The sequence below is a fragment of the Phocoena sinus genome, chromosome 18, assembly GCF_008692025.1.
Source record: "Phocoena sinus isolate mPhoSin1 chromosome 18, mPhoSin1.pri, whole genome shotgun sequence".
Lineage (NCBI taxonomy): Eukaryota > Metazoa > Chordata > Mammalia > Artiodactyla > Phocoenidae > Phocoena > Phocoena sinus.
The window spans coordinates 25686780-25708480 of record NC_045780.1 but is presented as its reverse complement, the minus strand read 5'-3'; the positions used below and the strand labels follow the sequence as shown (position 1 = coordinate 25708480).

The 21701-nt window shown below is 44.1% G+C and overlaps 1 protein-coding gene across 3 annotated transcripts in view; it reads left to right on the top strand.

Annotated features, from left to right (window-relative positions):
• The window catches only part of CNMD (chondromodulin), a 28344-nt gene extending 8523 nt beyond the window's left edge, over window positions 1-19821 (top strand). For 2 of the 3 annotated variants that reach the window (XM_032611358.1, XM_032611355.1), the window contains 4 exons: window positions 5445-5558; window positions 10636-10789; window positions 15078-15247; window positions 19382-19821. In XM_032611358.1, coding sequence (XP_032467249.1) covers window positions 5445-5558; window positions 10636-10789; window positions 15078-15247; window positions 19382-19597 — 654 coding nt within the window. In that variant the 3' untranslated portion in view covers window positions 19598-19821. The remainder of the gene's footprint in view (window positions 1-5444; window positions 5559-10635; window positions 10790-15077; window positions 15248-19381) is intronic. The other variant, XM_032611356.1, reaches the window with a different exon arrangement.
• Window positions 19822-21701: the final 1880 nt, after the last annotated feature.

The window sequence follows — 21701 nt, the reverse complement described above, 5'->3', positions numbered from 1 at the left end:
GGCCAATGGGGCCACACATATTTTATAAACTGATCAATCCTCTTTGATAGGTTCCACATTTCTCTAAGTCAGAACCGGTGAGTAGAACGTTTTTTTGATGGATAGACCCTGTTACGGGTTTAAATAAGCCCGGACTTTTGAAAACCCATGAATCAGCCACTATGGTACCTGCAGTGTTACTTTCTCCTGTATTTCAAACTGTCAGTCAAATTCAGGAAGTGTTATTGGAGCCCACTGTGAGCAAGGGATGGTGTGAAGCATGGAGGATGCAAAGATGACTGACGCTTGTTCCCTCCCTCAAGGACCTTACAGTCCGTGTCCAGGAGGCGGACATCCACACGGAAATGGCTTCAGGTCAGGCCGGGAAACACGCTGCCATGGAGCTATGAACAGAAACGTGGAGCCATCGAGAGGAGGAGGCCATCGCTGTCAGTTAGGGGATGGAGCAGGTTTTACAGAGGTGGCAATGAAGCTGAATCCAGTCTCTGAAAATCCCAGCACTGAATTAATTTTTGGAGACAGAGTCTTGGGTGAAGTAGAAAAGAATAGCTTTATTGCTTTGCCAGGCAAAGGGAGCCACAGTGGGCTAACGCCCTCAGAACTGTGTGTCCCAACCTGGAGGGGGGAGTGAGGAGTTTACAGTAATGGTTCAAAAAGGGTGTGATCAGCTCGTGGACATTCTTCTGATGGGTTGGTGGTGAGGAGTCAGCATCATCAACCTTCCGGTTCCAGCTGGTCTGGGGTCTACAGGCTTGTGGGTAGCATACAGCTAACTTCTCCCACCTGGAGGGGGTTTCAGTATCTGCAAAACAGCTCAAAGATATTGTTGCTCCTATCCCTTGATGGGGAACCAGGACCCTGCCCCAAGGCTGCACTATTGTTTCTTGACTGTTCCTCCCTGGTCTCTGCATCCCTTCCCTTCCTTAATTAGCAACTGTTTGAACCTGCCCATTGGAACTCAGGGAAGATCCTGAAGGCTGAATGGTGCCTATTTCCTGTAACCAAAGAAACAGGGGACACAGAAAGGCTTTTGTGCCCAGGAGCCCCACAGAGACCTGCTCATTATCAGCAACAGTTGAATCAGGTCTGGAAGAATGCAAGAAGAATTTTGACCGGCAGAGAAGCTGGGGCAGGGCTTTCCAGGCCCAGGGAAGACTATGCAATACCCGTGCTCAGGTCTGCTCCCAAGTTCTAAGTAGCCCGGGAGGTGGCAAAGATGAGAAAATGGAGTTGCAGGTGGGGCCAGAGTAGGAAAGTTTCTGAATTGTAAGTGAACAGCCTTCCCCGCTAACCCCACCAAGACTGTAGTAGAGCCAATGGAAAAAAAGGCCCCCTGAGAGGGAACTAGCACTGAACAAAGGGCTCCGGGCTCTACACTGTTAGAGAAAAGGTTGTTCAGGACACTTGTTAAAGAAGGTGAGGCGGACTTCATTCAAGGCAGGCTACTACCGTGGGGTTTTGTAGTAGGAGAGAGAGAGTGGGCTCAGCCCCGAATACAATAAGGAAAAGTGGGGATTTATAGCCAAAGAACAGGGTGGACGTATTGGTGGATGGAAAATTACTAAGAGGTTCTTTGCTAAACTGACCTAACAGGATTTTTGCTGCAGGTAGGTCAAGGAGATCAGATATCCAGGTTGATCAGACCAAGGCTGATTCAGCAGGATTCTTGCTAAAACTGGAATAAACGGGCCAAGACAGAGCCCAAGGTTGGGGCCTAGTAAACAGAGGACCCAGAGGAGCCTGACTAGAGTTAGGTCAGAAGAGTCTTTGTCAATACCCTGTGGAACACAGAAGCTAAGTTTGTTGATAATATATGAGTTACTTTCTAGAAAGTTACACCCTCAATAGCATGGGTGATGTTGGTCTAAGCCAACCCTCTCAGACCTAATGACCCATTTATATAACAAAAATCCTGGTTAGAAATTAAGATAGAATAAATTGATATATACAGATTTTCACTGTACAACGCTTTTGACTTTGTGTATATTTGAAATTTTTAATTTAAAAAGCTGGGAAAAGGGAAAAAAGTGGGGGAGGTGGTGGGAAAGGATAGCACAACCTACCTGGTAGGTAAGTAGGTTATTGGTTTCAAGAATCAGTATGGCCCCCAACTATAACATAAAGAAAAAATAAATTGAAAGTAATTTATAATAAAATTTGGACTTGAGCCTGATGTACTAGAAAACATCATAAAAGTCATATGCTTGGGTCACTGTCTGTGCCACAGCCTAAAATGCAGACTGACCTAAGTGTGTGTTGACAAATTAAATACCAGGTAATTTTCTCAAACAGTAAACGAAAGTACCATTTTTTCTCCATTTGCACAGTAATTCCAGTCCTAGGAAATTGGTTGTACATTAAGACTATACCAAACATCACTCTTTTATATGTAAAATGGTGTTATGTTCTAGGCACAGAAGCTTACCATCAGGTTTTTCACCCAGGGCTCTAGGTGGTTCGTTCTTCAGGGCCCCCCTGAGCTGGTTGGGATCTGACACCCCTGGGCCCCACCCAACAAAAGCCCAGAGAGCCCCCAGTTTTTGTGACAATAAAAAACTCCCTCAAAAGTTTCTAAATGGCCCCCTGGGGAAAGGACCCCTTGCCCTCCTTGGAAACTTCTGGTTTAAGCCACAGAAATAAATGAGATCCCCTAGAAAGAAAAAAATTGTGCAGCTAACATGAGATTAGCCGACTCGATAAAAGGATGTTAGATCACTGGGATCTTCACTCATTACCTTTTTAGCAAATTTCTTCATTATCACCAGCTTCTAAGGTTTTGTTTGTTTGCAAAAACAGGATATTTTCTTGACTTTCCCTTCCCTCTGTTTAATCTCTTAACATGTCTGGCTGTTTGATATGGATTTGTAGCTAGACAGGGTGGTTAATAAGTGTGAACTCCTTCCCACAGGGCCCATCCCTATGGGGTTTCGGTTTTCTGTGCAGCCTGTAGACTGTCAGAACTAACTCAATACATACTACACTCACATTCAGGGCTGTGAATCCTTCCAGAGCGTCAGTTCTCTCCCTGGGGATATGGTAATAGCTCTATGGTGTTTCCTCCCTGGCATCTCAGATTCAGAGGCTATGAGAGTTTGAAGTTAAAAGAACATATCCCATAGAGGGGCAGTAATCCCCCTCCCCTGCCTTCTGTTTTTCAAACCATGTGCCCTAGATTTACAAGTAGAATAAGAACAGCAGACCTTCCAGAGATAGCATGGTGGAGAGCAGTGGTTCACCAAGTGTGTTCATTAGGCCACCAGCAGCAGCAGCACCTGAGTGCTTGTTAGAAGTATACAGTTTAGCCCCCACTCCAGACCTCCTGAATCAGAAACTCTCGAGGAGGGGACCAACACAGTATTTTATTTAACAAGTCCTCCAGGTGATTGGAATACAAGGGAAAGTTTGTGAGCCACTAGTACAGAAGAAACTTGGGTCCAGAGGCTGTGTCTTAGTCCCTTGAGGCTGCTATAACAAATTGCCATAGACTGAGTGACTCTTAAACAACAGAAATTTGTTTCTCATAGTTCTGGAGGCTGGAAAGTCCAAGCTTAAGGTGTCAGCAGGTTGTGTGTCTAGTGAGGGTCTTGCTTTCTGGCTCACAGACAGCTGTCTTCTCACTGTGTCCTCACATGGCAGAAGGAGGAAGGAGCTCTCTGGGAAAAGGGCACTAATCCCATTCATGAGGGCTCCACCCTCATGACCTCATTACTTCCCAAAGGCCCACTTCTGGGTACCATCACATGGGGGGTTAGGTTTCAACATGGGAATGTGGGGGGACACAGACATTCAGTGCATAGTAGGCTGTTTCAGTTATTTTAAAACTTTGTTACCCTGAACAAGTTTCTTTCTCCCTAAACTGGTGGTCCTCAGCTCCAGCTGTACGTTATAAACACATGGGGAGCTTTTAAGCATGCCAGTGTCTGGGCACGGCCCCAGGCCAATTAAATGGGAATCTCTAAGGAGAGGCCCAGGCCTCTGTGTTTTTAAAATCTTTCCAGGTGATTTTGGTGCAGTCGAGACCCTCTGCAGTAAGCCTGGAGTCCATCCTCTGTAAAGGGGGCTCGGGGGGTGTCATGCCGCCACCTCTCTCTGGGTGAGAGGTGACACTGGGAGGAATAAGTGAAATGTGTTACATGTGTATGTGGCCAGTCAGGCTGCAAGGCGGATAACGAGAAGCTTCAGGAAGAAGGAGCCTTTCCTTCTCCTCTCCAATCTGTCACCCACCCCGTTTTGCAGGGCTCCTGGCTCTGAGATTCCATATGGTGTAACCGTCCGTGAATATCCTCAAGCATGAATGACGTTTGACTTCGTTCTTCATTTAAGAGGGCTGACTCCTGAGCCAGGCCCCTAGGTTGATAAAGGCTTTTCTTCTTCCCGCTCATTGGTGTTGACGTTAGAACAAGTTCTGTATCTTCCTGACATTTGTCTCAGTTCAACAGAAGATTGATCAGTTGAGATGTTCAGATTTGTGTTGGTATCTACATTATGATGGCATAAAATTTGTAGGTCTTTAATACCGCTTTTGGCCACTCACTAGTCATGAAATTAACCAGCAGAGTGAAAGTAAACACTCTTGGGTCAGAACATACCGTTATGCCTGATGCACTCCATGGGCGGAGTCAGTGCCCAGCTGTCAGCCAAGACTGGAGCCTTGTGGCTGAGGTTTCCCTTGAGGCTGTTCCCTAGGCAGAGGAGGAGACACTGTTTATATCTCACAGGAGACAAAAACAAAACGTCCAAGTCCTTGGATAAGGTCTAGGAGCAAAATCCAGTTCCCAGTGTTATAGAAAGCTACTATTTACTCTGGGCTCAGCAACTTAGGAAAAATCCGAACTGATGGAATTAATTAATTGGACCAACATCTTTTGAGAACCTTTGTGGGAGCACCAAACAAACGAAAACAAAAAAGAAAACATTCAGATCGATCTCAAGCTTAGAGCTGAGTAGGGAGGTGACATTCACAAGGAGCAAGGGCCCTGAGACCTAAGTGCCAAGTGAGGAATGAAGATGGGAGGGCTTTCAGGGAGTTAGAGAGCGGGAAGCCCACTTAGCCTGAGATGGTCAGAGAAAGCTGCATAGGAAAGATGGCATTTCGTCTGAGCTTGGTGGGATGAATGGAGCAATGAACAGCTCTGTCTCAGCTTGAAGGCAGCCCCTGGCAGGGGCCTCCCCATCACACGGTCTAAAGCACCATCCCCTGTCACTCCTATCTCTGCACTCTGCTTTATTTTTCTCCATAGCACTTAACGCCACCTGACTTTATCTCTGTTTTTATATTTTTGGTAAATAACACTAAAAGATAAGCTCCATGGGGGCAGAGACTCCATCTGTTTTGTTCATCCCTGCACCCAGGACCTGGAATGGTGCCTAGCTCACAGTAGACACTCAATACACTGATTAAATGAATGGATGGATAGATGGATGGATAAACTTTTGTTTCCTAGGGCATCACAGGAATCCGTTTTGCTGGAGGGCAGAAGTGCTACATCAAAGCACAGGTGAAGGCTCGAGTTCCTGAGGTGGGCACCGTGACCAAGCAGAGCATCTCCTCTGAACTGGTGGGTACCAGCCTGCACCACACAGCAAGGGCTTTGGGCAGACATTGAAGGTACAACCCTTTCTGTCTCTAGTTCCTGGATAGGTTCATGGCCAGAACATAAGTTCTCTTTCTTCTCTGCCAAAGGAACTTAATTATTTTGGTCCTACTCATTGGTTCCAAGTGATCATTCTTACATGATGTAGTATAATTGGAGGTTTTGGAAAACCAGATTTTAAAGTACATAAAGGGGATTGGTCATGACATGGCCCTTATTTGCCTGATGTTAGGGAACTATCTGATCAGTGATTACGACAACCTAAAGGGGACTTCCCCGGTGGTGCGGTGGTTTAGAATCTGCCTTCCAATGCAGAGGACGCAGGTTTGATCCCTGGTCAGGGAACTAGATCATGCATGCCGCAACTAAGAGTTTGCATGCCACAACTAAGCAGCCCACCTGCTGCAACTAAGACCCAGTGCAACCAAAAGAATTTTTTTAAAAAATGACAACTTAAAGGACTTCATGGGCTTCCCTGGTGGCTCAGTGGTTGGGAATCCGACTGCCAATGCAGGGGACACGGGTTCAAGCCCGGGTCAGGGAGGATCCCACATGCCGCGGAGCAACTACGTCCGTGAGCCACAGCTGCTGAGCCTGCGCTCTGGAGCCCGCAAGCCACAACTACTGAGCCCACGTGCTGCAACTGCTGAGGCCCGCGCGCCAAGAGCCCGTGCTCCCCAACAAGAGAAGCCACTGCAATGAGAAGCCCGCGCACCGCAACAAAGAGTAGCCCCCGCTTGCCACAACTAGAGAAAGCCCATGCGCAGCAACGAAAACCCAACGCAGGCAAAAAATAAATACATTTTTAAAAAAATAATAAAGGACTTCACGTGTTAGGATCTTTTCATTAAAGGGGCCTCAGGAGCCTCAAGCCTCACTCCAGCCTCAGCGCCACTCAGCAGGGGGATTTCCTCCTGAAAATTCACCATAGCTGATCCCCTAGCCTCTGCTGGAAAGCAGCAACAGGGCGCTCCTTCCCTGTGTATCAGGCAACTTCATGGGAGGTAGTTCTAATTGTTTTGCCCTACGTTGAGCCGAGTGACTCCCTCTGCAATTTCTTCCCACTGGTTCAAGTTCAGCCCAGGGAGGCTACTCAACATATATCGAATTCCTTTCCTATGTGTCAGGCTTGTGAGGTGCTTTAAACATTGTTCATCCATTTATTATTAATAGCTTGCCTTTGAGCTTGGTTTTATAAAAATTTATGTTAAGAATTGCACACAGAGTTATAAAGACACATTTAACAATAATACCTTACACTTATTTGGTGCTTTAGGGCTTACAAAGTAGCCGCATTCGTTCTCATCTTCCATTTGAGTTGTGGCAGGGTAGGGTGGGAAAGAAATGGACTTTGGAAAAAGTGGGTTCAAATCCCAGCTCTGACACTTGCTATGGATGTGGCTTCAACTCTTTGAGCCCCAGATTTGTCACCTACAAACTACAGTGTGCACCCTGTCCCCATAGCCCTGAACTCGATAGATAATGAATACGGCTGCTCCTTTAATTCTTAATTTTATTATGATCAGCTTTGATCTTTCCAGTATCCCCGAGAGGGAGATATATCAGGCATCAGCTCCCTCAGGGCAGCTGAGGAAAAATAAGAATAAGCAAAAGTGCCTGGAAACTGCCCAATTGTTTGCTCTCCTAGGAGCAGCCCCAGGTGTCTCAAAACAAGAGCTAAAACCAACCCGTGAGTTTTTAAAGTTGGCTCTCATGTCCTCAGTATCTCCTCTACTCCCAGTTTCCCCACCATTCATCCTGTGAGATGGGTTCCAGCCCTTCATCCCTCTGGTGATTCTCCTCCGATCATGATCTGGTTTGTTCCCCATGAGCTGCGCCCTTCAGAACACAAGTGTGGACCCACTGGTACAGAGTCTAAAAATAAGACGGAGACCGCCTGTGTTCTGATCTTGAACATCCCTTATTGCATTACCTTTTTTTTAATGGTCCTATCACTCAGTTTCTGTTATGAAGCCTTTAGTGAACTAATAACTCTTGACATTTCCCCCATGAGTGGATATAAAGAACCAACTCCTCAACCATAGCCGACCGAGATCTTACCATAAGTTTGCAGTTCATTTTCTGATTTTTTTAAAAACAAGGTGGGGGTTTTTTTCTGATTTTTTTTTTTTTTTTTTTTTTTTGGCTGCATTGGGTCTTCGTTGCTGCGTGCGGGCTTTCTCTAGTTGTGGCGAGCAGGGGCTACTCTTCGTTGCGGTGCACGGGCTTCTCATTGCGGTGGCTTCTCTTGTTGCGGAGCATGGGTTCTAGGTGTGCAGGCTTCAGTAGTTGTGCTCACATGCTCAGTAGTTGTGGCGCACGGGCTTAGTTGCTCCACGGCACGTGGGATCTTTCCAGACCAGGGATCGAACCCTTGTCCCCTGCATTGGCAGGCGGATTCTTAACCATTTTGCCACCAGGGAAGTCCCTTTTCCTGATTTTTAAAAACAATACTTTGTCATTGTAGAAATTTGGGAAATACATAAAAGAATAGAGAAGAAAACCACCCACAACTGCATAATCCACAGATAGCTAAAGTTAATGTTTTGGTGGATTTTCTCCATGCGCAAATGTATGTGATATTCTTTTCATAATTGAAGTTATACTGGTGTACATTCTTATTATTTTCACTTAACTTTAGGTCTTCTAAATTGTAGATTATAATGGATGTATTGTATGTCATCATATGCTTATAATTTTAAAAGTCTTTTGTTCTTGAATACAGGTATCTTCAATTTTCCATTTTTCAAATAATAATAATAATTCAAAATAATTTTTTGAATACAGATATAATTCACTGTGGTGAATAGTTTTGTATTTAAATCTTTGCCTCTGATTCTTTTCTTAGGCCATAGAGGTGAATGCTTTCTCCTGTGTTTTTGTTGTGTATAGGGTGCGTGGTGGATTCTCTGGTGGACAAAACCAAATTCAGGCAACGTGTTTGTGGGAATTAGGAATGTGTTTGGCTGTCAGTAGCAGCACGTTACACTTAGAGTGACTTAGACAAATAAGGCTTTTTCTCCACAGTAAGTAATGTGGAAGTAGGCAGCCCCAGACATTGGGGCTCTCTGATTTTTTTCGTCCTTTCCTTCCAGCCCTAAACATCAACCACGCAGTCAAGTAAGGAAGGCAGGAAGACGCTGAGTAGTGCCAACCATGGTTTCCCTTAACTCGGGAAAAGCCAGATGCCTTCTCAGCCCCGCAACACACTTTAGCATGGGTCGCATTGTCTAGAGCTGGTCACACGGGCACCCCTAGCTGCCAGGGAGTCTGAGAAAGCAGGTGTCTCCCCTGGGGCCAGCAGATTGCTGCCACCAACAAAAGCAGGATTGTGTTGCAAGGAAAGGGAGGGAGGGAGGAAGGAGATGGGGTCGGCAGCTGAAAGTATGTGCCATACGCTTTTTATTTAACAACATCCCTAGCTTGTAGGTTGCGCACACATGCATTCTTCCTATCATCCCATTCTGTGTCCACACACTTTAGATTGTGATGGGGTAGATTTATGCACCACTAGCTCTCATACATTTTTCATCAGTTTTGTATAACTTTTATTTTATTTATTTTTAAAAAAATTTATTTATTTTAGGCTACGTTTATTTGGGTCTTTGTTGCTGCGCTCGGGCTTTCTCTAGTTGCGGCGATCAGGGGCTACTATTCATGGCAGTGCACGGGCTTCTCATTGCGGTGGCTTGTTGCGGAGCACAGGCTCTAGGCGCATGGGCTCAGGAGCTGTGGCTCACGGGTTCTAGAGAGTAGGCTCAGTAGTTGTGGCGCACGGGCTTAGCTGCTCCGCGGCATGTGGGATCTTCCTGGACGAAGGCTCGAACCCGCGTCCGCTGCATTGGCAGGTGGATTCTTAACGACTGCACCACCAGGGAAGCCCAGTTTTGTATAACTTTTAAAAGCTCCTATACCCAAAGAACATTCATTTCCTGGATGGAGCCATTTAACTTAAGGTAAATAACTGGATTACCTGAGTGTTAGCTACCTCCAATAACTTTAACTTGTTTTAAGGCGGCCAGAAGCCTGAGGGAGAAAGCATAAATGAAGTGCTGCTTTTAGCTAAAAAATAAGAAAACATTTTAATTTCTCCAACCTACAACCTATTGCAAACTAATAAATGCATGAAAGGAGCAACCTGGCAAAATAAATTTGTCTCCTAGGTTATCAAACTATTCTCAGCATCTCGCTGTAGAAGAAAACTCAGCATTTAGCTTTGAAATCTCAGTGGTGTGCTTGATGCAGAGAACATCTGAAATACGTTTTGTTATAGCTGGGAAATGTAGAAACGGTTTATGTTAAATACTACTTTGAACTGAAGACATTAAAGAACCAACTGCCGGCTGCTTCCATCGTGGTTTGGCAGTGGCAGGACAAGCCCCCAAAGGACTTTCACTTCACACGAAGGGCTCCTCTATCCTTTATCAGATTCCGGAGTCCGTTCAGTTGCTTTTCCTCTAAAACATCTTTGATCAAAAACATCAGATTAACCTAAATCTCAAAGTTGACATCAAGTAATTTTCACTTCCACTCAGGACGCTCACATTCACACATTCGAGTTATCCAAAGGCAGGATGGCATGATGGGTGTGGAATATTGTGAGAAAAGCTACAGAGAGAAGAGATTAGAACTTCAGAGTGTGTGTGTGTATGTGTGCGCGCACGTGTGTGAACACGGATGCGCACACATATACACAGAGAATTCTCATTAAGTTTTCTTTTAAATTTTATTGAAGTATAGTTGATTTACAATGTTTTGTTAACTTCTGCTTACAGCAAAGTGACTTAGTTGAACAGATATATATTCTTTTTCATATTCTTTTCCATTATGGTTTATCACAGTATATTGAATATAGTTCCCTGTGCTATACAGTAGGACCCTGTTGTTTATCCATCCTATATATACTAGTTTGCACCTGCTAATCCCAAACTCATTAAGTTTTTATAGGGCGAAATAATCTTTTACCAACACATGAATCTTAATATGCAACATGTTCCACTGCCCTCTTTGTTTAGTGCATTTCATTTTCACTTACTTACAGGAAGGCAAGATCATGCCTGTTAAATATGAAGAAAATTCTCTCATCTGGGTGGCTGTAGACCAGCCCGTGAAGGACGACAGCTTCTTGAGTTCTAAAATCTTAGAACTCTGTGGCGACCTTCCTATTTTCTGGCTTAAACCAACCTATCCCAAAGGTAACATTTTAAATTCTTCTGACGCTGCTTGGAATTCTCCCTGCCCTGGTGAGGTTCCTGTGAGCCCCTGCACAGGCCCAAGCATGTGACAAGGAAGATGAATCCGGGTGCACATCACAGTGTCACAGTAATTGGCGTGAGAGATCGAAGGGAAGGGAAAGGACAGCCGTGAATGTCGCAGGGCAGGGCCAGAGCAGCGGGGTGACAGGAAGCAGGGGGGCCCGGAACACCTCTGCCTTACCTGCGGATTTTATTTATGACACTCCCACTGCTTCCGCTCTGCCCCTAATCTCTGTTGTTTGCAATTTGCAATTTTACATTTTTTTATTCCTAAAGCAGAGAATCAGGGGTCTAAGAAGCTGTTACACCGCCGAATCCTTATTATGGTCAAAGCTTGAATTCTGGGGCAGCCAAAAGCAGCTGTGGGCATAGGCTGAGATTCCTTAAGTTCAAGGTCCACTTCCAAGTCCGGGGAAAATAAGTGAAGGACCCCTGGTGTTCAGAGCTAGGTTGGAGCACCCTGTGGGCTGTTTCCCAGTGGAGAAGGGCAGCTGATGAGCTCTGCAGGCCAGGCTCTTTTCCCGGATTTTGTCTGTCTCCAGGGCTGCTCTCTTGGTTCCCATCCCAGTCACCCCACTGGTCTCCCAAAGTCCTACTTTGTAGCTCTGGCTCAAGCGGGGCGAAAAGGCCCCTCTCCTAGCACAGCCTAGATAGGCTTTGTTCTCAGAAAGATTATGTTGAACTCAGAGAGACAGCAGCATGGAAATAAAGAAAACACAGGAATTAAAACCACCAGACTTAGGAGAAGGGAGCGAGCAGTTACTATTTAACGGGTGCGGGTTTCAGTTTTGCAAGATGAAAACTGTTCGGGAAATAGATGGTGATGACGTTTGCAGAGCCATGTGCCTGTACTTAATGTCACTTAACTGTACACTTAAAAATGGTTAGAATGGTAAGTTTTATATATATTTTACCACAATTGGAATAAACAAGGACTTCCCTAGCCGTCCAGTGTTTAAGACTCTGCGTTTCCAATTCAGGGAGCGTGGGTTTGATCCCTGGTCGGAGAACTGAGATCCCACATGCCGCGCACGGTGCGGCCAAAAATTTAAAACACACACACACACACACTCCAGGCTTCTGATTCTGCCATGGCTAACTTATTCCTACAGTTCACAAGTCTTATTCAGTTCCAAAGCTTGGATAAGATGGTTACTTTTTAGCCCAGGCAAAGCAAATAGGATGCAATTTATAAGCTGCTGGCAGTGGCTGACTGGAAGAGTGGGTTGAGAATTCCAAGGCTACACGCAGGCTCAGTGAGAAGGAATCCTCTGAGCGGTGTCTGCCACAACCCTAGGGGCTGCCAAATGGACCATCGCTTTTGCCATCCTAGGTCTTGCCCCAGCGGGTGGTCGCAACTCAATTCTCTGGCCATTTACAAGTTCTGGCTTTCAGTTCCCCACTTGCCTCCATGTGGAATGGGCCTTCTTGCCTTCCACTACCCAGCAACTCCTTCTCCAATACCTTGTCACCTTTTCCAGTCAAGGACAAAAGTCTCCAACTCTGGGCTTCCCTGGTGGCGCAGTGGTTGAGAGTCCACCTGCCGATGCAGGGGACACGGGTTCGTGCCCCGGTCCGGGAGGATCCCACATGCTGCGGAGCGGCTGGGCCCGTGAGCCATGGCCGCTGGGCCTGCGCGTCCGGAGCCTGTGCTCCGCGGCGGGAGAGGCCACAACAGTGAGAGGCCCACGTACTGCAAAAAAAAAAAAAACAAAAAAAAAAAAGTCTCCAACTCTGCTACATGTAGACCTCTCTCTGATCACTTTCTGTTTGAGGACATGCTTCTTACCCAGAGAGTTCATTCATGTATTCAGTCAACAAACATTTATTGACACGTTTATTATGTGCCATTTATTTGTTCTAGGCACCTGGAATGTGCTGATGAACAGAAGAGACAAGAATCCATGCCCCCCAGGGGTTTTACGTTGTAGCTAAAGGGAGACAGTAAATAAACACTAAACTAAAATAAGGAAATCGTATGGGATGATCCAAGGTTCTATGGAAAAAGAGCAGGGCAAGGGGTCTGGGGGTGGGGTTGGGAAGACAGCACTCTTGGCAGTGCTGGGATAACTGATAAAATGAGAACCATCACCCTCTGGGAAAGAGCTTGTTTCCTACATCCAAGATGTGACTTGGCCCCTCACAGCTAACAGCATGACCAGATCTTTTTTCTTTTCGCCGCACTGTGCAGCACGCGGGATCTTAGTTCTCCAACCAGGGATCGAACCTGTGGCCCCTGCATTGGGAGCACAGAGTCCTAACTACTTGGACTGCCAGGGAAATCCCATGAGCACATCTGAAGCATTCAATTATGTATCATTAAGTATTAATTACACATCGTAAGTATTCAGTCATCACACACCATCCGTCCAAGAATTACACACATTACATACAACACCAGAAAAGTAGAAACCACCTAAATGGCCCCAGACTTGAAAAGCATTAAATAAGTGTTGGTGTGGTCATAGGACGGAATATCATAGACGTTAAAAGTGAGGGAATTTTTTTTCTAGTCTCATAAATGCAGTCCTATTTTACAATAAAGTCAACAAAATGAAACCCTCCCTGAGGATGCCTGGCTCCCCGCCACCTAATTCTAATAAAAGCCTCCCAGCTCCAGGGTCCAGCGACCCCTGCCCTTGGATCTTTATGCTGGCAGGTTATCAGTGTCATGTAGCTGTATCATCAGAGACCCTGGGAATGACGCTGTACAAGGTCAGAGGAAGGCGGGGAGTGGGGTGGGAGCTGAGGTCCGCTGAGCTCGGGCTGTGTACCAGGCACCGTACTGTGCTAGAGCTTTACATCTTGTCCTCATTTAACCTCTGCCAACACCTGTCCAGCTAACTAGTAATATTCCCACTTTATAGGTGAATAAACTAAGGTTCAGAGATTGAATCACTCTCCTGAGGTCATTGTTAGTTAAAACAAGTGAGTTGCTTAAAAAAAAAAAAAAAAAAAAAAAAAAGGAGTGAAGTTGAGGTTTGAATCCAGGTTTCCCTGATGCCTCTCCAGCCCTGCCACAGAAACCAAGAAACCAAGCTATCCATGGCTGGACGCACATGCATGCCCTCACAGATAACATAGCATCATATCATCATCATCACCTGACGTTTGAGGGCTTATGATATGCCAAACGCTATGCTAAAACCCTTAGAAACAAATTCTCATGAGCTCTACTACTATCCTCTGAATTAGATACTATTATTATCCCCGTTTTACTGAAGAAGAAACTGAGACTCAGATGCCAAAGCCACCCTGTGTGGTCCTCTCTCCGTTCTTGTTACTCGGCAGCCATCAGTCCTGCTGCAGGACCCATGAGGCATTGTGGAGAATGAGGGCAGTGGGCTGGAAGCCAGAGAAGTTCATGTTCGACCCTCTTCTCTGCCACCTTCTGTGATCTCGGCCAAGTCACTTGGTCTTTCCGAGCCTTGTTGCCCTTTTGTATAAAAGTATCTGCTTATTCTATCCCAAATGATTTTTAAAAGCATCAACCAAGATAATAGTAAATCCCCTGAAAACTGTAAAGCTTTATACCTATATAGTAAATTCATGAGGAATGTGTAGGGCGGCAAGTAACAGAATAGCAGACCAACAGTGGTTTCAACAAATACGGGTTGACTTTGTTCATACAGCCGGAAGTCTGGAGGTGGGTTTTTGGCACTATCGTCACCTCTCTTTCTAGCTCACCGTCTGCTATCTGAGGCATGCTGGCTCGTCATCCTTGTGCCTATCACTTCTGGTCACATAACCCAGATGTCACATCTACATTCAAGGAAGACGGACGAGATGGAGGGAGCTGTATCTGTCCCCTTTTAGAAAGCAAAAGCTTTCCCAGAAACTGCGCTAGCCTAGTCTGCTTATGTGTCACCTGGCCATTCCTAATTGCAAGGGAGGCTAGCGAAATAAGTGCTATTTTACTTTCTCAGCCCCTAAGTAGCGGCAGGCAAAGAAAAAGGGAACTGAGAATGGATTTTGTCAGTTATCTTACAACACCTGCCTCAGTTAGTATGAGAAACCAAATTCTGATTATCTGATGTTTAACTACTAACCCAAGACTGTGAAACATGCTTTATTCTTATGAAATCATTAATACAAATTTAAATAGGATCTGGTCGTATGTGTTTTAATATCCTTTTCTTATGTTTTTCACCCTGATAAACACAGAATTTCCTTAATTATTCAAATTAAGGAGTTAACTTACAGCAAGTTTTGGGGTTTTTTTGGGCAGAAATCCAGAGAGAAAGAAGAGAATTGGTAAGAAAAGTTGTTACAACAATGACCACAAGAAGATTACGCAGTGGCCCATGGGGCAACCCATGGCCTGGAAGACCAAATAACGAAACCAGACCCAGTGTTCAAGAGGATTCAGAGCCCTTCAATCCAGACAACCCTTACCACGTGTGTACTGGTGTTTGTATGACAGGTTCAGATGACTGCACTAAACCCAGCACTGAAGCAGTGATATTTCTGCTTGAGATTTCAAATAAGCGTCTAGTATTCAACTGAGACTTTTACCCAATTATTTTAAAAAATACATCTTTTGTTTGTTGCAGGGTTTATAAATGAGGGTAACAACTCTTCAGCATTGCTTCTGTAGTGTAAAATCCTGATTGGTTGTACTCCTTGTTCAAAGTTGTTTTCTGTGCTCTCCTTTTTTGAGTCACAGGCGAATTTATAAAGACAAATTCATATCAGGAATTTGATGATTGAAAAATATTTCCGGGAGTGTGCCCTGCAGGCAACACACAGGATGAAAGTATTCTCTTTCCTCCTTTATATCCACTTTATTCGTCCATTCAACAGACATTCGTTGAGAACCTGCTCTTTTCCAGGCCCTGTGCACACAGACAGGAGTAACTTCTGCCCTTGAGGGCACTCAGTCCATTCGGGAGACAGACTCACATATGGGGATCAAACACTTTAGACAGAAACCTCGAGAACTGGTGTTTGTAAGGATGACACCAACATGCTAAAAACTTCTCAAATCTTCAATGAAATGTAGTTTTACCATTACTATACTTTGCAGGGAGTGAAAATAGAAAAATAAGTACTTATGTGTAACTAGTGTTTTAATTGAAAAAATAATACATGCATGTATTTTTTTAAACAGTATAAAAATGTATACAATGAAAAGTGAGTTTCCCTTCTACCACAGACACCCTCCCCTGAGCAACCTGTTAACAATGGCTATTTGCCCAGCTCCTTTGTATAAGTGTACACACACACACACACACACACACACACATTTTTAACACAAAAAAGCATACACAACTTCCACTTTGCTGTCTTTTCAGTTCCAATACAGTATTTTGGAAGTTTTTTTGTATCTCTTATATGGATCCACCTCATTCATTTTAATGGCACCATTATATTCCATTGTGTGGATAAATGTACAGAAATTGAACTAGCTCTGCTTTGGTGGACATGTATTTTCCTCGAATACCGTTTTTTTTTTAAACTTTTTGTTTCATTTATTTATTTATTTCTCTGCGTTGGGTCTTCATTGCTGCATGGAGGCTTTCTCTAGTTGTGGTGAGCGGCGGCTAATCTTTGTTGGGGTGCACGGGCTTCTCACTGCAGTGGCTTCTCTTGTTGCGGAGCATGGGCTCTAGGTGTGCAGGCTTCAGTAGCTGTGGCACGCAGGCTCAGTAGTTGTGGTGCGCGGGCTTAGTGGCTCCATGGCATGTGGGACCTTCCCACACCAGGGCTCGAACCCATGTCCCCTGCATTGGCAGGCAGATTCTTAACCAATGCGCCACCAGAGAAGTCCCTCCTCAAAGAGTGTTAATAAGATACACCTTGTACATGTACATAGGGTATGGGAAGGAGTAAATGAGGTAATGCAGGTGAAGCTCTTAGCACTGTGCTAGGTGCATAGTAAGCACTACCTGACTCCATGTTAGCTATTAGTCTATACCTCTTGTACACTGTAGGAGTACATCTTTACCACTAATACTGAAACATGGGTCTGCTGGGTCAAAGAATTTTACATTTTAATGGAGGACAATAAATTGTCTTCCGGGGAATTACAGCAGCTCCATGTCTTCAAATGGTTATGAAAGGCCTAATTTATTATCAAACTTTTAAAAAGTCTTGGGTGTAAAACCGTATCTCCTGGTTATCTTTTTCTTGCCAGTCTTTAATTATGTGTAAGACTGAGCATCTTTTCATACACAGAGAAGTCATTTGTACATTTTCTTTCCTCTTGTTTCATGTGTTGCAAATATATTTTCTAGTTTACCATTTTAGACTAATATATTTTAGAAAGATTTAGAGCAAAAAAGTATTTTTTTTTTTAAGTAACCCAAGGCTTACCAGAAAACTCAGGACACCACAGTACTTCATTCCGTAAAGCTCAAAGAATAATAAAGAAATAAAATCTGGGACTTCCCTGGTGGCGCAGTGGTTAAGAATCCCGCTGCCAATGCAGGGGGCACGGGTAATCCATCCCTGGTCCAGGAAAATCCCACATGCCGTGCAGCAATTAAGCCTGTGCGCCACAACTACTGAGCCTGCACTCTAGAGCCCTCAAGCCACAACTACTGAGCCCGTGTGCTGTAACTACTGAGGCCCGTGTGCCTAGAGCCCGTGCTCCGCAACAAGAGAAGCCACTGCAATGAGAAGCCCGCGCACTGCAACGAAGAGGGGCCCCCGCCCACCCCAACTAGAGAAAGCCCGTGTGCAACAACGGAGACCCAACGCAGACAAAAGACAAAAACAAAAACTGAATAGGCAAACAGAAAACTTAATATAGTTTATTCTCTAGGTAGCTGGCCTAGCTGCATCTGGTTCTAGGGATGAGGGCATCAGCCCCTCCACAGAAGGGCAGGATGTGACTGCCCTGCTTTCAGGCTTAAGTGATCCATATTCTTGAAAAAATTTCACTGGTAACAGTTTCTTCCTTTATTACATGTTGAGCTTTAAGCAGGAACACCTTCCCCATGATCTCCGTCCTTCACATATCCCTTTAAGGAAATATCTCAGGGCAAGAACCTGAGATTTCTGCCAACTTTTTAATCCTAACAAACTTTTGTTGAACCCTCAGGTGAGGAAATGCCTCAACCAACAGGCTTTTTGACTACTGCCCTGGAAGAGTCAGCAACAGTTAATTAATGAGGCAGTTTTTACTTTTGCTGTCCCAGATGAACCTATTTCAAGAGATAAGGGGGGGAAAATGTCTAAAGGGGACATTCTAAAGGGGAGAGTCTAAAGAATTTTTTTTTAAATGGTGTTAAGAGAGTAAGACAAATACTTTGATGACAAAATCTGAACATAGGCTGTGTCAGATGGTGTTAATGAATTGTTAGTTTTGTGAGGTGTGATAATGGCAGTGTGGTGCAGGAAAATGCTATCTTATTTTGGCAAGACATTCTAATGTATTTATGGGTGGAATGTCACAATGCCCTCAAGTCTCTTTAAATTTACTTCAGAATTTAAAATACTTAAAAAAAATCAAATTTGACAAACGGTTGGCAATTGTCAAATGTAGATGTTTGGCACACAATTTTCTCCACTTTCCAATACGTTGGAAATTTCTCATAATAGAAAGCACCCCCTCACACACACACAGCAAAAAATGTTGAATAAAGACTTTTAAAAAAGTATACCAGAAAGGTGATAGGGTTGCTTAAGTTCACTTAGCTCAAGCCTAACCTATGTTGGTCCTGCATCTCCCCAAGTTATTCTTCCAGGAAAGAGGCTTAAATTGAACAAAGAATTTACATGAATGATAAGGGCTTTTTGCCAGTGTAATTCAATGTCATATTAAAGAGGATATAGACTCTTTACCCCTAGAAATCCATGAAAAGGAAAACCAGATATTACATAACTTGGCAGGGGCACATTTCTTCCAGTTCTGTGATCTCTCCAGCAGCGAAAATAGGGTTCTGTAGGTGACTTTTACTGCGATACGAGTTTGTATTTATGTAACTATAATGATGGCACATAGAAACTAGAAGATAAAGTTCAAGGTCTTGAAGCTTTACACCGTATGGTGCCTTCTTCTGAGTGTTACAGACCCTTATGTTGACACAAAGGCAGAAGCTAAGTGACTTGGCAGTGTTCTCAGCCAGTTCAAGTGGAATAGCAATCTGTTGTTAGCCTGGATCAATGAGTTTCAAAATGTGCTCCCCAGAGCCCTGGAAGCCATTACTACAAGAAGGCACCAGGGTGCCGCAGCAGTGGCAGAAACGCTACTTTTGAATCACGCTCCCTGTTTTCCTATTTAAAACAAATTGAGTCACTAGTGAGTGGTAACCATGGCTCATTTAAGGCATGGAGAAACTTCACCATAACATTCAAAAAACAAAAAAAAACTAAACCTTCCTGCCAGTGACAGATTAGCTAGGATGGGAGTTCCCTGATGTTAGAAGGATTTCTGAATTATAAGGTTTAAAGATTGAAAACTCCTTACAGAAAATAATGCCGATTTCTGGTAGCAGTAAGACATCCAGGACCTTATTTTAAAATAACGTGGATGCTATAAACTTCTCATTATGAAGGAGACACAAATAATTCTCTTTTATTTCACAGCAGCAGGAAGGAGAAGGCATGACATTCGACCCTAGATTGGATCATGAAGGAATCTGCTGTATAGAATGCAGGCGGAGCTACACCCACTGCCAGAAGATCTGTGAACCACTGGGGGGCTATTATCCATGGCCTTATAATTACCAGGGTTGCCGTTCAGCCTGTAGAGTTGTCATGCCATGTAGCTGGTGGGTGGCCCGCATCTTGGGCATGGTGTGAAATCACTTCATATACCAGGTGCTGTAAAGAATTAACTCCAGAAACAACCAAAGTTTGAGGCATCTTGATGCTGAAGGGACCACGAAGTATTTTATATTCCATCTGAGCAATGTTATTCGAGACACTTAACAGAATATTTTTGAACTGCTTTACAGAACTTTATCCGGAATTGCAAATGTACTGAAAGGGTAGTTTAAGTCTAAAATATCATCATAATCCTTTTACTACTTGCTCTTTTTTGCTTTTCTTTGCCAGTAAGGCCTGCTTTTAAGACTTCCTTACCAAGCTATTTTGAAATAATCATGAAAAATTATTTACAATTTGTCAAAGATCTCAACTGCACACTTGAGTTCCTTTTAAATCGTCACTAAAACAATTAAGTTGTCTTCTGTTGTTATTTGTACATAACTCCTCAGTTGTTCTTAACCTTTATTGTTCTTTCCCAGTCTTGCAAATGTGCCCCCAGAGTTCCTAGATAAAAACATAGACAGAAAAGGGAAAACAAGACATACAATGGCATTTGAGAGTGAACATTATAAGGCAGCTCATAGGAAATTCTTTATCTATACCATGTGCTGACATGTGATTAAGAGGTGGCCGCCCTGTTAAGAGTCACCCCCAAGAAAAGAGAATTAGCAAGCATTAGGATAAAGAAGGAAAATGTAGGCGAAGGTAAATCAGACTTGTGGGGAAAGGACTTTCATTGACATTCTGAAAACCAGGTCTTCACACCCTTTCAGTCTGCTTTCAGAAAGTGGTCATTGGGCATGAAGCAGCATAACGATTTCTACCTTTGCAGTACAAATCAGGCTGCTGACGTAGTCCAATTACCAATAAGTTACTCTCCTAGTAACAGGGCTGGCAGTGTGGCTTGACAGACACGGCTGAGGAGGAATGGCTTATGTATCTATAATGACATAAAGAATCTCAGGAACAAGGACTGTCTTTAAAAACTGAAATATTAGATCAGGAAGATGAGCAGGTATTTCATGTTTTTGACATTTTGGTTTTGACTCTCATAGTTTAAGAGATTAAGAACTTTCTTAAGGAAAATAAAAGTTTTCCAAAACAACACAAAGATTCAGAGATGAAAGGTCTTGATACCATGACAGTCCCATAGTCTATATACACCATACTACTGTATATCTAGTGTTGCCAATTTACATCTGTAAAGTCATACGGAATTTTAAAAACTTGGTTATCAGATGAACACTCATATACCTGCATTTAATGGAGTGTACAGCAAGCTAGTCTTTGGAGAAAAAAGGGATGAAGGAAAGATGCACATTGAATTATATGTAATGATCACACTGTTCAGGCAGAAGCAACTTCCTGCAGCTACGAATCTTACACGTTTTCAAAATGGTTGTCACTCTACTAACTAATAAGCAAATAAGTGCCAATGTTTCTGCACACCATCTCCCACCTTACCGCCCAGCAAACTGTATGTACTTGGTTCTGGAAATAAAAGGAAAAAAAAAAGATTGAGCCAGTGATCCCACCCCACAAGAGCCTGTGGTCTAATGAGAGAACAGATAATTGGGATTCGGTACACCAAAGGCCTTGATGAAGATGGGATCATTGGGCTTCTTGGAGAAAGAGTGCCTTCAATGGGTACTCAAGGATGAGCAGGAGAGCACCGGGTGGTGAAAGGAAGGGCATTCCAGGCAGAGGGAATAGGTCAGGTAGAGGTGAGGTTGTATGGTTCGAGCAGGGAAACAGAGCATTCAGGCTGAGGCAGGCAATATCAAGATGGAAATGTAGGACTTCCCTGGTGGTCCAGTGGCTAAGAATCCTCGCTTCCACTGCACGGGGCATAGGTTCGATTCCTGGTTGGGAAGATCCCACCTGCCACAAGGTGTGCCCCCCCCCCCCCCCGCAAAAAAAGAAAAGGAAATGTAGGCAGGAGCTGTATCTTACTCATATTGCATGTTAATTGAATTTATTTGGGGATAAGGAATAGGAAACCAATGAAAGGTTTCCAGCAAGGAGGAGGCTGGTTTCCATTTTAGCTGGATCCCCTTGGTAGCTTTCCATGTGAGAACTGAAGAGGTGCCAGACTTAGCAAGGAGGAGAGCACGTCATAGGGAAGGAAGGCTGCCTC